The sequence below is a fragment of the Lutra lutra genome, chromosome 14 (genome assembly GCF_902655055.1).
Source record: "Lutra lutra chromosome 14, mLutLut1.2, whole genome shotgun sequence".
Classification (NCBI taxonomy): domain Eukaryota; kingdom Metazoa; phylum Chordata; class Mammalia; order Carnivora; family Mustelidae; genus Lutra; species Lutra lutra.
The window spans coordinates 61,809,611-61,824,558 of record NC_062291.1 but is presented as its reverse complement, the minus strand read 5'-3'; the positions used below and the strand labels follow the sequence as shown (position 1 = coordinate 61,824,558).

General features: G+C 57.7%; 2 protein-coding genes across 5 annotated transcripts; both read left to right on the top strand.

The window, feature by feature from the left end:
* The first annotated feature begins 579 nt into the window (after nucleotides 1-579).
* On the top strand, nucleotides 580-2,601 carry NPM3 (nucleophosmin/nucleoplasmin 3). Its single transcript, XM_047701771.1, has 6 exons — nucleotides 580-741; nucleotides 1,057-1,142; nucleotides 1,328-1,447; nucleotides 1,579-1,672; nucleotides 2,032-2,155; nucleotides 2,447-2,601. Exons 1-5 carry the CDS (start codon nucleotides 624-626, stop codon nucleotides 2,145-2,147), a joined length of 534 nt encoding a protein of 177 aa, XP_047557727.1. The 5' UTR covers nucleotides 580-623; the 3' UTR covers nucleotides 2,148-2,155; nucleotides 2,447-2,601.
* A 5,181-nt stretch (nucleotides 2,602-7,782) lies between these two features.
* On the top strand, nucleotides 7,783-13,684 carry FGF8 (fibroblast growth factor 8). 4 transcript variants are annotated; one of them, XM_047702848.1, is made up of 6 exons: nucleotides 7,783-7,990; nucleotides 8,103-8,139; nucleotides 8,678-8,773; nucleotides 9,021-9,168; nucleotides 12,390-12,496; nucleotides 13,357-13,684. In XM_047702848.1, exons 1-6 carry the CDS (start codon nucleotides 7,959-7,961, stop codon nucleotides 13,645-13,647), a joined length of 711 nt encoding a protein of 236 aa, XP_047558804.1. In that variant the 5' UTR covers nucleotides 7,783-7,958; the 3' UTR covers nucleotides 13,648-13,684. The 4 variants fall into 4 exon arrangements, with proteins under 4 accessions (XP_047558804.1, XP_047558803.1, XP_047558806.1 ...); XM_047702847.1 differs by having other exon boundaries at nucleotides 8,988-9,168; XM_047702850.1 differs by lacking the exon at nucleotides 8,678-8,773.
* The last annotated feature ends 1,264 nt before the right edge of the window (nucleotides 13,685-14,948 follow it).

Sequence of the window (14,948 nt, the reverse complement as noted above, 5' to 3'; positions counted from 1 at the left end):
GGGCTTTCTTGGAGCAAAGGCAAATAAGCATAATTCTTTTGCTTTTATAAGAAAAGCGCTGCCTTGGGCTCAGGTCACCTGGATGGAACCTTGCATGGACTCGCATGGGGCACCCCGCTCATCGGGAAGCGTGCTTCTCCCTCTCTACTCCCCCTGCTTGTGTTCCCTCTCTCGCTGTCTCTATCAATGTCAAATTTTTAAAAAATCTTAAAAAACAAAAAACCCTACCCTGAAATTCGCATTGACAAGGAGAGTTGGGAAGGGTTTCCACTTTATCTATTCTCCCTTTAATGAAAGCTTACCCTGGATTGGGGGAGTAGAGACAGAAGAGGGTGAGAGGAAGAAAATGGGAGGCAGGAGCCACACTGAGAGCCGTGGTCACGGAAATAAGCAAGGGTGTTCACATTTAAAAAAAAGAAATACATGCTTCTGTGATGTGCCGCCCTGTCCCTGTAGGACCAAACGACGGTTTGACCACAGGCCGGGCGGGCTGCCCTGGACAGGTTGCGCCTCGGTCCCTCTCTCAAACTCCCGCGGTTCCTTTAATAGGCGGGGCCGGAACCAGCGGCGAGTTCCCCGCTTTGTACGTGTCGGGGGCGGAGTTCCCAGACGGCCCTTGCAGCATGGCCGCCGGCACCGCCGCCGCTTTAGCGTTCCTGAGTCAGGAGAGCCGAGCCCGGGCTGGGGGTATCGGCGGTCTGCGGGTCCCGGCTCCGGTCACCATGGACAGTTTTTTTTTCGGTATTGAAGAAAGGAGGGGATGGAGGTGGTCCTGGGGCGGTCAAGGGCAGGGCTGAACAGGAGTGCAAATGGATACACGACGTGGGTGGGAGCGAAGGGGGCCCAGCACGCGGCAGCGCTAGCGGAAGGGGGCGGTGCGACCCCCTGCTCCAAACGTGCAGGGGTGGGCCCTGGGCCAAGCGTCCCAGGTGTTCTTGAGAAGTGGGAGCGTAAATGGCCGGTCTGACCATGGCTACTACACGTGACAGAGGTTTGGTGGAACTCCCCCCCCCCCCCACGCACACTCAGACACACTCGCGCTGTTACCTCTTCCAGGCTGTGAGCTCTCCGGCCACACCCGCTCTTTCACCTTCAAGGTAGAGGAAGAGGACGATGCGGAGCATGTGCTGGCTTTGACCATGGTGAGGGGCGGGGAATTGTTGTGAATAGCTGGGAGTCACTTTGTCTGCCTGGCCCCTACATGGGCGCTTCCCTGGTTAGGTGATCCAGGGACCACTGGGGCGGGGCCAGTTTTAGGGTAGAGGCCTCCACTTGTGGTGCCAGCCCTTGTTTGAGGAGACCCAGAGGCCCTGTGTACTCTTCCCAGCTCTGCCTCACCGAGGGGGCCAAAGATGAGTGTAATGTGGTAGAAGTCGTGGCCAGGAATCATGACCACCAAGAGATTGCAGTCCCCGTGGCCAATCTGAAGTTGTCCTGCCAACCCATGGTGAGTTTCCCTGCCAGGCCGGGTGGTGAAGTGGGGGATAGGGGTGGGGGTGAGGGTGAGGAATTGAGGACTGGAGAACTGACTCATCACAAGATGGAGCAGGCCAGGCCTTCATCCTTGTCTTCTTCCAGCTGAGTTTGGATGACTTCCAGCTTCAGCCACCTGTAACCTTCCGCCTGAAATCAGGTTCTGGCCCAGTGCGGATCACTGGGAGGCACCAGATTGGTGAGTGTCCTCTACTTTGCCTCTGGTGAATTCCCATCAGGTCTCTCCCACTGCTCCACAGTCCTGCCCCATCCCAGCCTTATCACCCAGTGCAGCTCCCATACAGGCTATACCCTCCACTTTCTGTCCTACTCAAGCCTACCTCCTGCATGAAACCTGTCCCAACTTCACGCCCATTAATGTGGTCTCCTTTGGCTTTCTGTCATCTTAGTATCTGAGGTTCTTCCCACCTAAATCATAAGCTCTAAGAGGTCAGGGTCCCTGCAAGTCTAGCATCACAGGGCATGAATAAATGATATGTGGTATGAAAACGGTCTGGCTTTAACCTCCTCTTCCTTTACTGCTTATGTTTCCACCAGTTACTATAAGCAATGACGTTTCTGAGGAAGAAGAGAGTGAGGAAGAAGGTAGTGAGGAGGAAGAAGCTGAGTTGTGCTCCATCCTGCCTGCCAAGAAGCAGGGGGGTAGGCCTTAGCCTTCTTGGTGAGTTGGGAGAAGGGTGCTAAGCAAGGACCGAGATGGGGTAGGACAATCAGGTGAAGGCGTAGATGCTTACACCTTGTTGGCTCTCCTCAGGTCGGCTAGCTGCCTGCCCCATGTGCCATGCACCATTTTCCTGTACAAGTTTTAAGAAATTTAAATGTGGCTTCTCCATTGAAGAGGGTGGAGAGGTGGGGTCTTGGGCTGGTGCTAGGAGAGAGGGTGGTCCTATCCCTCATAGAGCCCTGGTGTTTTTCTAATCTTAGGCCCTACTTGAGTTTCTCTTTTCTCCAGGATTGGGAGGAACTCTGAACTTCTGTCCTCACCCTCTCTTCCCCCTTGCCTGTGGGATTGGAGATCAGCATGTGAAGCTCAGGACTACACATTTTTAATACTTTTTACATTTTTGGATAAAGGTTCAAATAAAGTGATGTGGAGTTTTTTTGCAACTCATTTGTGTGGCTTCTTTACCTGCCGGTGTGGCATTCCCCTAGGGACCACCAGGTGGCACTGTGGCAGCATCAAGGGTGGCCCTGGGCCTGGGGAGGGTGAGGAAATATGGGATCCTGCTATCCCTAGGACCCCCCGGGCCAGGCCTGGGTCCCAACTGCCTTGCTAAAAGAGGACCTCCCAACACCAACCCCATTCCCAGTCCCTACAGGTGGGGGAGGGCTATCCCAGGAGGTTATCAGCATCCAAACAAGGGGCCTGGGCCTCTGTCAGCACTCAGGCTGATGGGCAGGGGGGCAGATAAGGGGACTTAAGCAGTCGGAGGAATGTGCATCCCTAGCTCCACGAAGGGGCTCAGGCCCTGAGAGGGCCTGTGAGGGATAGGGCAGAGGCCACTGTTGGCTCCTCCTTCCAGTCTTACAGGCTGTCTCTGAGCCGGTCTGGGCCCTTAGAAACCTGATTCCGGGGGCCAGATGGAGGGGGCTGGCCAGATTGGGTGACAGGGAAACCAGAATCCGGGTGGCCTGGCATATGGGGCCAGAGAGAGGCCCCTGGGATTCAGCCTCCTGGCCTAAAGGGTTCCTGACCCCCAGCACATCACCTGATCTGGGGGTCTCTGGTGCCTGTAATCAGGTGTTCTGAGGTTTGACTGCTGCTATTGGAGGAAGAGAAAGGAAACTACCTGGTGTGAGCCTTAGTGTGTATGTGACCAGCTCTGGGGTCAGCAGTTCAGCAGCTGTGTTGATGGGGGGGGGGGGGCGTATTTCAGTGTCCCCCGTACAAACAAACAAACAAACAAAAGGTTAACTCCTGAGACAGCCTGGGGCCAGACTTGCTGAGGATGGACAGAGTACAGTGCCTGGTGGGGTGTGGGGTGGTGGAGCCAGGCCCACTCCCTCCCACACTGGCTGCTGGGCAAATGGGTGAACAAGTGGGAGAGGTCCTTAGGTAACCCGAAGCAGGTAAGTAAGGTAAGGTACTGAGGCAGGTAAGGTAAACTTTGGAGAGCGTCCCACAACACGGAAAGGCATTCCCACTTCCCTGGAGTAGGCTCCCCCCTCCTTGGTGGTGAGGAGTTCTAACCTTCCTTTTCTCTCAAGATGAGGATAAAGGAAGGTGATTTCCCTCTGTGTTGCAGTGATCCGGGGTCGCAGGCCCCTTTCTCCTCTCCAGGAGGGGTTTCCTGAACTGCTTCCATGCGGAGCCAGCGTGGTGGGCCAACCAGGCTTAAGACTATTCACTTTCTTGTGGCAGGGGTCCCGAGAGAGGGGAGAATTGCAGCTGGCGCCCTCTGGTGGGCGAGGTTGAAACTGCCAGTGGCCGAGCGACTCCCCAAGCAGCGTCCCCCCCCCCGGGGGGGGGGGGTTTCGCCCGCGAGTGGCCTGGGGTGCCGAAGTTTAGGCAGAAAGCAAGGACTAAGTCACTGAGGCTGACTGCATTCGTTCTTTGATTGATTGATCGTTGATTCATTCATTCATTCGCTAGAAGAGCTCTTGTAAGAGCCCTTCTCTTCTTCCTCTCACCCAATAACCTCCAGAGTCCTCGGCACGTGCTTGGTTGGGGGCGCGGGAGACTGGCAGAGTGCAGCAAAAAGTCATCTCTGGGGGAAGCCTTCCCAACCCAGCCATCTAACCCCTGTGCGTGGCCCAGCTCGGCTATTTACCCCTGCGAAGCGGCTGAGCGCTCCCTGTAAGCCCTGTTTCCTGGGTGGTTCTCCCCGGGACCCAGACAGGCGCCGAGCGCTGTCCTGCCCGCAGTGGGGGCCCAATACACATTTTCCGCTTCTTCCAGGGCTTTCCCGGCCCGAAAGGGCGCCGGGCAGACAGAGCGGGAAATTGCTTTTTCTCCCTCTCCGCCCCGCCTCTCCTCGTTGCTCCTTCTGTCGGCTCAGCGCACAGTAGGAGCGCTGCCGATTCACTTTGGCCCCGAGCACTGAGGAATGACGGCGCACGCCGAGGTTTGCAGAGCGCTGGAGGATGAGCAGGCCTGTATTTGCGGGGCGAGGGGAGACGTCTCCTAGGCAGGGCCCGAAGTGCTTAACGTCGCCTTGGCGATTTGCATTTGAACAGTCGGTGGAGAGTCCGCGGCGCTTTGAACGCCGGGCGCAGGAGGCGCGCAGCTGAGGAGCGGCAGTCCCGGCGGCCCAGAGCAGGCTGGTGTGGATTTGAGGGGCCCGGGGTGGGCCCGGGCGAGGGATGCGTTTGGAAAAAGGCTGAAGGTGTGTGTTTGGGTCCCGGCGAGGGCGTGTTTGCGGAGAGGAGCTGTTTGTGTTGGCGAGGAGTGTGTGTTTGTGTTTTCAGGAGGCGAGGGTGTGTGTGTGTGTGTGTGTGTGTGTGTGTGTGTGTGTGTGTGTGTGTGTGTGTGTGTTTGTGTTTGCGGAGTGTGGGGGCGGCCAGGAAAGGTGGCCAGGCTGTCACTCAGCGATCAGGTTGACAGGCGCTCCCTCATCAGGGCCGGGGAGCTCTGATTGCAGATTCGAGGAAACAAAATAGCAATTGTAATTACGGGGCTTTGATAAGATAAAGGAAGAAGCGAGCTGGCCGGGAAGCGAGCAAGGGAGGGAGGGAGAGAGTGGCCTGCTGGGGCCCCGACGGCATATTTGCATCTGTCACTCAGGGGGCAGGCTGAGCAGGACCCAGCGCCCTTTGTGAGGGTGTCCCCATCTCCTCCCCCACTCCAAACCCCAACCCCAAAACATAGCCTTCTGGGGAGATGAGAACAATCTCCCATACTGATGAGTGTTCATTTTGGGAGACGTTCTCCAAATGTAAAGGAATTCTGCCCTATATAGAAAGGCCCCTTGATAGAGGTTAAAGTGTAGTACTAAAACCTTGACCTCAAGCTTTTAGGTCCCAGGATGCCCGTCTCTTCTGGTGAAGAGCACAGAGTGGGTTAAGACCATTGAAGTTCAGCGTAGGGATTTCAGAACCTTCTTGGAGCTCCAGAATCAGGGCTGGACATTTTTGAGTCAGATACTCTCTGGCCTCCATCCCCACTCCAGGCAAGGGCTGGTGCCCAGAGTGACTCTAGATGTGGCTCCAAGACTATGCACTCTAAGACTGCCCTGACTCCAGCCTGGGTCCTGCCCAATGCTGTTCTCATCAGACAGTTTCCAGAGGGCTGAGTCCCTTGTGGGGAGAAGGCCCTTCCCACCCTCTGCTCTCTGTCTCTCCACTCACTCATTTACTCATGCACGCAAACATTTTCAGGGGCCTACTATGTGCAGACATGTGTTTAAGATGGTGAGCATTCTGCCTGTTGGAAGCAGTACAGTGAAGAGCGTAGAGCCCCAGGGAGTGGGCTGTAGGCCTCTAAGACAGAGGACGGTAAGAAAAAGGGCTGGTTTGGGCTGTGGGCACTGGAGCCCACCTCACCTGTCTCCCTTCTAATGGGCTCACCGCTTAGTGGGGTTGAAAGGAGACAGTGCAAATTCAGCCTTTAGCAAATATAAGTGCTAAATAAATAGTAGTGCTTATAATTATTATCTGAAGGCATGTCTTCCTGGGGAAGCCACTCATGGGCCGAGGTCTAAATGCTCAGCCAGTTTCTTCATGATTCATTCATCAAGTGCCAGCTGCAGAACAACCCAGCCCAGCTTGGTGCCATGAGCTACAACTTCTGATCTAAAAGACATGGTCCTTGCCTGGAGATCTGTGTTTGCAAGAGCCAGAAGAGTGAACAGACTCCTGGAGGAAGGAACAGGTAGGCTCAGGGAGTCTCCTCCTTTGAGGAGGGATGAGGTCTTGAGACAAGTCCCCTGACCCTGTTTTCCCATCTATGCACCGCTCAGTGTTAGCTTTATGGCTGGGAGTGGAGAAAGGTGGGGCATGGGGACAAGTGGGGCACAGAGAAAGGGGAGGTAATAGAACTTGATTGTACTGTTGGACAAGGACCTGCCTACTGCCCCTGGCCTAATGGCTTCCCAGGACCACCCCAACCCCTCCAGTCCAGCCCTCAAGGACATGGAGTGCCAGTGGGACAGGGGAGGTCATGGGCAGAGGAAGCAGCTGGGTAGGGCATCAGGAGCTCTACCTGCTCCTCATGAAGGGTCAACCACCCAAGCCCCTCCCAAAGAAGCACCATGGCTCAGGGTTTCCAGAAGCCCCTGGGGGAACGCACTGAGGGTCTGGGAGAGGCTTAGACACTACTTCCTTGGCGACCTCCCCATGCTTGACACAAAGCACCAGTGCACGTCTAGTCCAGTAGGTGTGTAAATGCCTCAGTGCACAAATAATGAGAATGTGAGAGGGAAAGGCTAGGCGGCCTGCAACTAAGTCTCTTCTCCAGGAGAAGCAGCTGACAGTAGTTCTTTTTGCCCCCTCCGCCTGCTGCTTTGGGAGGGCGGCAGCGACTGTGGGTCCTACCAGGGACCTCCAGACTCTCCGACATAGATGGCTCATGGTTCCTCTCAAGCTTCAGGTGCGTCTGTGGGACGCACGCAGCAATGACGGTGATAATGGGGGAGGGGACATTTCTCGCTCTCTGGGTCTTCTTGGAGACCGGTGAGACAGGAGACGCCCGCCGGAAGGGTTACTCGTCAGAAAGGTGGGGGTGGGGGTCGGGTCCCCTTCGCAGACGCACGCACTGCGGAGCGCACAGCCATTCACTCCCGCGTCGGCGGCCACTTCCAGGGGACACGCGGGGCCGAAGCACACAGTAGGCAGCTCAGAGACACGCCGCTTCGCCTGAGGCAAAAGCGGACCCGGACCCGAGGTGGAGACCTGGCACCTTTGGACCCTGGCGCACTCGCTGTCCAGGAAGACCAAGCCCGAAGCGCCCCCCCCATCCCCGCGGGTCCAGACCCCTAGAGCGCGCGAGGGGGTCAGCCCGGGGATGGGGGAGGCGCCCCCACCGGCCGCCCCCGGCCCCTCCCGCGGTGTTCAGACCCCTCCCCTAGCCCAGACCCCCAATCCCAGACCCGCCGGCCGCCCCGCCCCGGCCCGCCCCGCCCCCGCCCCGGGCTGCGTCCCGGCCCCAGCTCCCAGCCGGGGGCTGCGGGCTCCGGCCGCCCGCCCCGCGCTCCCCCCCCTCGCTCCCGGTGCGGCGCCCCCCGCCCCCACCCCTCCCCCTCCCTTCCCACCTACCCACCCACCCTGCCGGCCCGTTACCCTCCCGCCTGCTCCGGCTCCTGAGCAGCCAGCGGCCACCGGCTCCGGCAGCGGCGCAGAGCCACTCAGCACGGCGCGGCGCGGCGAGCTCGACATTCCACGGGACCCGCGGAGCCGCGTCCGGACCGCCGCCCGCCTCCCGCGCTCCAGCCGTCCTCGGCCGCCGCCACCCTCGGCTCGTCCCTCGCGGCCGCCCGCGGGCCGGCGTGATCCCGCCGGGGTTCTCGGTGCTCCCCGGGCCGCGCGCCATGGGCAGCCCCCGCTCGGCGCTGAGCTGCCTGTGAGTACGGCCGCCGCCCCCCGCGTCCCCGCCGGCCCCGCGCGGCCGCGCCGCCGCGCCCTCTCGGCTCACCCCGCGCCCTCTCTCTCCCGCCCGCTTTTGTCTCCCACAGGCTGTTGCACTTGCTGGTTCTCTGCCTCCAAGCCCAGGTAAGGCGCATTGCGCGGCGGCGGGGCCCGGGCGGGCCGGCGGGGGCCGCGCGTTGGCAAGGTCGGGCAGGGGCCCAAGGACCGACCCTGCGGCCAGCGCGGCAGGGCTGGGAGGAACCTTAGAAATCCAGCCCCGAACCTGCCCTAGGAGGGAGCCGGGGAACAGAGAGGGAGCGCCCTGCCTAAGGTCACACAGCTAGTGTGCGGCGAGGCTGGAACCCAAGGTTTCGGGCTCCAGCGCTGTCTCTCACACCTCCTAGCCGGGCTGGGGTGGATGGGGAACTCTACGGGCAGCCACACCTGGCTGCCGAGGAAGGGTTGGGGAGCTGGGGCCAGGGAGCATTCGTTGTCACAAGTCCCGGGGACTGCCGCGGGGACTCTCTCCGTGGCTCTCTGGGGAGACTTGTGGCGGGTCTGAACGAAAGATCAGGTGCCTAGGCTCTCTACGCTCTCAACATTTGCTCTGTAAATTTGTCTTTATAAATGTCAGCGGTTGGGCAGCGCTGCCTCCCTACTTAGAAGCGCCCTGCTTTTCTAGGAAGGCGTGGGGAGGGGGCGAGGGGCTGCCGCTGGGGGCAGAGAACTTGCTTCCCTGATGGGATCTGGCGGGGAGTCCCAGGGTGTTTCCCAACAGGTAGGTCCAGATCGGTCCAAGCTCATCCTTGCTAGACTGGGTCTGCTCCACTTTCCTGGGTTGGGTGCTGGGGCCTGAGCTGGCTTGGGGACCCCCCCAGCCCTTGTAGGCTGCTTGGGGCAGTGGAGGCGTGTGCAGGGTAATGGGGGCCTCTCGGGCCCCTGGGCAGAGTAGCATTATAATGGCGTGTTGTGTATTTTTCAATTTCCTAAAGGTAACTGTTCAGTCCTCACCTAATTTTACACAGCATGTGAGGGAGCAGAGCCTGGTGACGGATCAGCTCAGCCGCCGTCTCATCCGGACCTACCAGCTCTACAGCCGCACCAGCGGGAAGCACGTGCAGGTCCTGGCTAACAAGCGCATCAACGCCATGGCAGAAGACGGGGACCCCTTTGGTAAGGCGAGCTGCACGGGGCAGGGTGAAGGTAGCTTGTAGAACACACCCTCCTTCCCCCTGGCTGGCCTGCTGTGACCGGACCTGCCAGCCCCATCCAGCCCCATCAGTGCTGGCCAGAGGCCTCTCCGGGCTCCCCAGCTCAGAAGGGAAGGAGTTAAGGCAAAAAAAAAAAAAAAAAAAGCATCTTTGGGGTCAACTGGAGAAAAGAGGGTTAGGGAAGGGACCTTGGGGAGTACTTGGCCCACAGGTGCCCCTTCTCTACCCAGCAGATGAATGAATCCAGGCATCTCCTTTTCTACCTCCCCCATTCACACACCCCTCCCCAGCTGCAGGTGGAGACAGAGGGTTCTGCAGGAGGGGCCCCAGGTTTAAGGGAAGCTCTTGAAAGAGGATATGTCGCCAGGGTCCACAAAAGGAGAGTTGGGAAAGAGACGGGAGAAAAATCCCCCCAGCCCTTCCAGCTTGGACGGGGGGGCCATGAACCTTTACATATTTTGACCAAAAGGGCCAATTGCACATAGGCACTAGGCTTGGGAAGGGGCCCTCTCTCCACCCCACTGACCCGGGAACCCAGGTAGTGGTCAGAGCCAGGCTCCTGACTCCCCATGGGGCGGCGAGTCTGGGGAGCTACTGCGGGGCAGAGAGGCTGAGGACTGATTGATTTCTAAAACATTCAATATTCCTGCCTTGAAACAAGGCCAATTTCCAGAGTCCTGGATGTACCAAGAGAAAAGCAAGCCCTCTGGACGGCTGGTGTTGTTTTTAGAGAGCGATTATTGTGAGTTTAAAAACCTTTAAATAATGACCAAGTTAAACAAGCATGAAAGGAGAGGGGAAGGCTCTATTAAAATGTAATAAAAAGGTGAGGCATTTTAAGAGCTAAGAAGAAAAATGAAGAATGATATAAAACAGAAAAAGAACGAGCCTTTTTTCAGATGTGGAGTTTGAAAGGAGTTGCAAGTCTGTAAATGTTAAAAAAGAGGTTCAAGATTGTTCTCTATGAATCTCTGGAGAGACCCCCGCGTCTGGCAGAGCGATTAAAACTCTTCTTACTTTCACCTTTTTTAACATTTCCTGAATACTTTCTCCTCTTCTCGAGCCAGTTTGGGGGATCGAGTATGTCTCACTGCATTTTTTCTGCATCGACGTAGCTGACTTCCCTTCAAAGCTGGAGAAGGAGACATAATTTTCCCGGGATAAATCTGTCACTGGGGTGGAAGAATAGGTTTGAAAATGTTAAGCTTTCCAAAAGGCTGGTCGGGAAAGCCGCCGCAGTAAACTGCGGCCCCAGCTCCCCAGCTCCATCCAGGAAGGGGAGTGGGGGCTCTCCGTGGTGGTGGGGGGGCGGCCTGCCCGGTGGCCGAGCTCCCCCGCTGGGCTGGCAGGGCCAGCCTGCCGTCCCTTTGTCCCTCCAAACTGGCTGCTTGCTGCCCTTCTCAGCTTCCAAGGAAAGGGAACGAATACTTAGTTCCTCCTGGGTTTGCTCCACTGGAGCAAATGGTCCAGCACCCTTGGGTTCTGTGGAGGGAAGAAGAGGCTAAGCTGGCCATGGAGAAGCTCATCTTCAGACCTCAGAAGTCTGATGCCTACTTCTGGCCTTACAAGTGTAGGAAGCCTTCCAGGTTCGCTGATTCCTGCCTGCCGGGCAGGAGTGGGAGCCGGAGGGCCTGAGAGCAGAGGCTTAGGGTGTGCAGCTGGGACAATATGAGTCTGGGGGAGAAGAGTAGAGAGGTCCCAGTTGCTTCCTTATGGGTGCCAGGAAGGAATAGAGGGATTGTGCCATCCTTGTCTGCCCCATTTGGCCAGAATCCTCGGAGTGGGATCCTCGGGCCCCTTCTCCAGCCAGCATCCCTTCGGGCCTCTGGAAGGCAGAGCAGGAGAGGGATGAGCAGTGTGGCCGGGTCCAAGAGGAGGTGGGTGGGAGGGGACGTGACAGCTGCATTTCCCTGGCTGACTTGAAGCCAGACTAGAGAGTTGGCCATTGGGTCCCAGCTCTGTCCTATGTGAAGAGGTGGGGGTAGTATCAGGCGGGGAAACGAGGGCTGCCTTGCTGACCTTGGTGCCCATCCTCCTCGTTAGTTTTAGTGACAAAGAAGGTGCTGCCTTGTTAGTGCAGGCTGGGAGACAGCTCTGGGAATCCCAGAACTGCTTTCTCAAGGAGGGAAAAGCAGTAGAGAGGACAGAAGACTCAGCCCCTCCTGGCTTATCCCCAACAGCTAAGTCAGCCCTCATTCCCTGCTTGAGGACAGCCACAAAGGGAGGAATTACACAGGGACTAGACAGGGACCAGGACTTCTGTGGCAAGTTGGCTGTCTAAGGGGAGGGCACCAGGGAAGAAGGCACAGAATTCAGCTCCCTGTCTCAATGGCTTTCCAGACTGAGAGGCAAGCATGCCTGATTTTTTTCCCCTCCTCACCCACAGCAAGTGTTTGGTCACTGGGGTGAGAAGCCCAGCTGTGATGGGGGTTGAAAGAGAAAAGACTATTTGAGTCACTGATTTCTGGACACTGGGGCTGGGGACAGTGGTGACTGGGAAGCGTGGAGAAGAGCAGAAGCCTCCCAGCTGGGGTCTGAGGTTCTGGGAAAGTAGCAGGCTGTGTGTGGAGGGAGAGTGGTCGGCCTCCCTGTCATCTCAGCAGAACGGGGTGGTGGTTGGGGGGGTGGGTTGGCCAAGGATATGAGATAGAACCTAAGGAGCCAGAAACAGGAGATAGTGCTTTTATGTTTTGCCTCAGAATTCATGTCACTGCTGCGCCCCAGAAGTTTGTGGTGATCTTTGAGGCATGTGCGTGTACTACTCTGAGTTTGAAGGATTCCCAGAGATCTTCTGATGAGAGTAGAACTCTAGTCATGAAGCCTTGACGTGAAAAGTCAGTACTATCTGGTTTTAAAAGAGGGGACCGTTCAGTTTGATGGCTTTAAGATTCCTCCACAGGAGCAGCAGAGCAGGCAGAGGGAGATCCCAGTCTGTGCTTCATGCTCTTGTCCATCCCCCTGTGTACATCCGTGAGGGGCCTGAGGCCCAGGGAAGGGAGTCGATCTTTCCCAATGTTGCCTAGCATGGTGGCAGCTGGGCTGGGGCTGGAGCCCATGTCTTGGGTACCTGCTCTTAGAGCAGTTGCTACTGGGATGTGACAGGTCTGAGGGTCAGCTGGGGTGACAATGTGGTACAGTGGGGTCAGGGCGCTTCCAATAACCACCCACCACCTTCCCTGACAGCAAAGCTCATTGTGGAGACAGATACCTTTGGGAGCCGGGTTCGAGTCCGAGGAGCTGAGACCGGTCTTTACATCTGCATGAATAAAAAGGGGAAGCTCATTGCCAAGGTGAGGCCCCAGAAGGAGCGGAGGGTCCCTGGGTCCTAGGGAGGGGGCTGGGCAGGCAGAGCTCCTGTAGGGTCCCAAGGAGAGAGACCCAGGGCCACCTTGGGGTTACCTAGTGGTTGGGTGGAAGGTGGGGGAGGTGAGAGAGAAGGAAACTGCTTGAGAGATGAGAAGCTATAAAGGCAAAGGAGGAAGAAGGAAGGCTAGGGAAGGGGCTGGTGGGGGGGTTGGTAAATTCCATATATCTTTTTAACAAATCGCCAAATTGCTTTGCTATTATGTCCAATTACATGGTACCAGCATTTGGAATGTTCAGTAAGCCGCAGGCCCAGCCCCTCGGCCGAGCTCTGAAATGGCCCCATTAGTCACGGCTCTTCTCCAGCCTCAAGCTCCCCGCTTCCTGGGTTTCTGGGGCTCGGGGCTCTGCGTCTCTCCGCAGGCCTCCCCTCCCCCATGGAGTGGCTGTCCTGGGGCCCCGGGGGTCTTGAGGGGCCCAGGGGGATGGTGCAGCTGGGGAAACGGGTGCGAGCGGCTTGGCCAGACTGGTGGGCAGGAGGCCAGGGCAGGCAGGGTCTGGGCCCCCTCTCTGGCCCTCTGTGTTGGGGCCCAGCCCCTCCGGAGACAGCCATGTGTCACTGCTGCCCGGGAGGACAGGAAGTTGCCGGGTGGGCTGCGGCTTGTGAGGGATTAGAGAGCGGGTGCCCGGGCGGGGGTGGGGCTGTCACTCGTGCCCACCCTGCCATCTGCTGGGGTGCCCACCTGCTGTCTGGGGCCGCCTGCCCTCTGCCTCTGCTGGGGTGGGGGTGGGGGGCGTCTCCGGCCAGAGCCCGGTAACGCCGCGCGTCTGGCCCCACTACCTGCAGAGCAACGGCAAGGGCAAGGACTGCGTGTTCACCGAGATCGTGCTGGAGAACAACTACACGGCCCTGCAGAACGCCAAGTACGAAGGCTGGTACATGGCCTTCACCCGCAAGGGCCGGCCCCGCAAGGGCTCCAAGACGCGGCAGCACCAGCGCGAGGTGCACTTCATGAAGCGGCTGCCCCGCGGCCACCACACCACGGAGCAGAGTCTGCGCTTCGAGTTCCTCAACTACCCGCCCTTCACGCGCAGCCTGCGCGGCAGCCAGAGGACTTGGGCCCCCGAGCCCCGGTAGGCGCCGCCGGCCCTCCCCGCCGCGCCGAGCCGCTCGCCGCGGGGGCGCACGGAGAAACTCCGGGAGCCGAGGTCTGCGCTGCTGAAGGCTGGGGAGGAGCTGGGGGAGCCCCGGGTTCTAGCTGTCCGTAATTGTTTGCTGTTGGGTTTTTTTTTTTTTTTTTTGGTCGTTGTTTTGTTTTGTCTTGTTTTTTAAACAAAAGAGAGGCTCTATTTTTGTATTCCACTTGGCGGTGGTGTCTGTCTTCTTCGCTTTTGGGAAGGCTGGGACTGGCCTAGACTGGGATTCTGGCGGGGGTTCCTTCTGGGTGGGAGGAGGGCTTTTCCAGGCCGGCAGAGGTACTCCTGAGACCCCCCCCCCCCACGCCTGCAGGGTAAGCTGGCCAGGCTTACCCCACCCCCCAGGTAGGGGCAGTGGGGAAAGAGTGGGGAGTGGGGACGTAGAGCAGGTTTTTTAAAGGTGGGTGTCAGTGGGGGGTGGATGTGTATTATTATTAAATGACTGAAATATTTATTTATTTACTTATTTTAAAGGCTTTTAAAATTTATCTGACAGAAAGGGATCACAAGTAGGCAGAGAGGCAAGCAGAGAGAGAGAGAAGGAAGCAGGTTCCCTGCTGAGCAGAGATCATGACCTGAGCTGAAGGCAGAGGCTTTAACCCACTGAGCCACCCAGGCACCCCTGAAATTTATTTATTTAACTTGAGTATTAAAAATGTGTGTTGGAGAGCAAGGCCTGTGGGGATCCGGCCCCTCCCCCTTGCCCAGCTGCCCTGGGGCTGTCCTGACCAGAACCAGTTCTGACCCCAGCTCTGCCCATAGCCTCCTTCCAGCCTGACTTAGGACCTGTGCCTGGCCTTGGGGGCTTTCCTGATAGGACAGAAGCAGGGAAAGGGGCAAGAAGAGGCTCTTAGCTGGTCCTGGGAGCTCTCAGACAAGGACCTTATAGCTCCTAACGGGAGTCATTGCCAACACTAACCCCTAGCCACCTCTGGGGCAGAAAAGAGGGTTCTCCTAGGACCAGAGCTCCATTCATGGATTCAATGAATCTTTATTATTATTTTTTAAAATATTTTATTTATTTGTCAGAGACAGCACAAGCAGGGGGAGTGGCAGAGCAGGCAGAGGGAGAAGCAGACTCCCTGCTGAGCCAGACGCTTAACCGGCTCAGCGCCCAGGTGTCTTCAATGAATCTTTAAAAAGCGCCGCTCCACGTGTCTACATCTTTGTGGGAGACAGGCTGGAGATGCCAGAGCTGGTTCTTTCTGAGTATCAGGCATCAGTGAATGAAAGAAAAAAGCT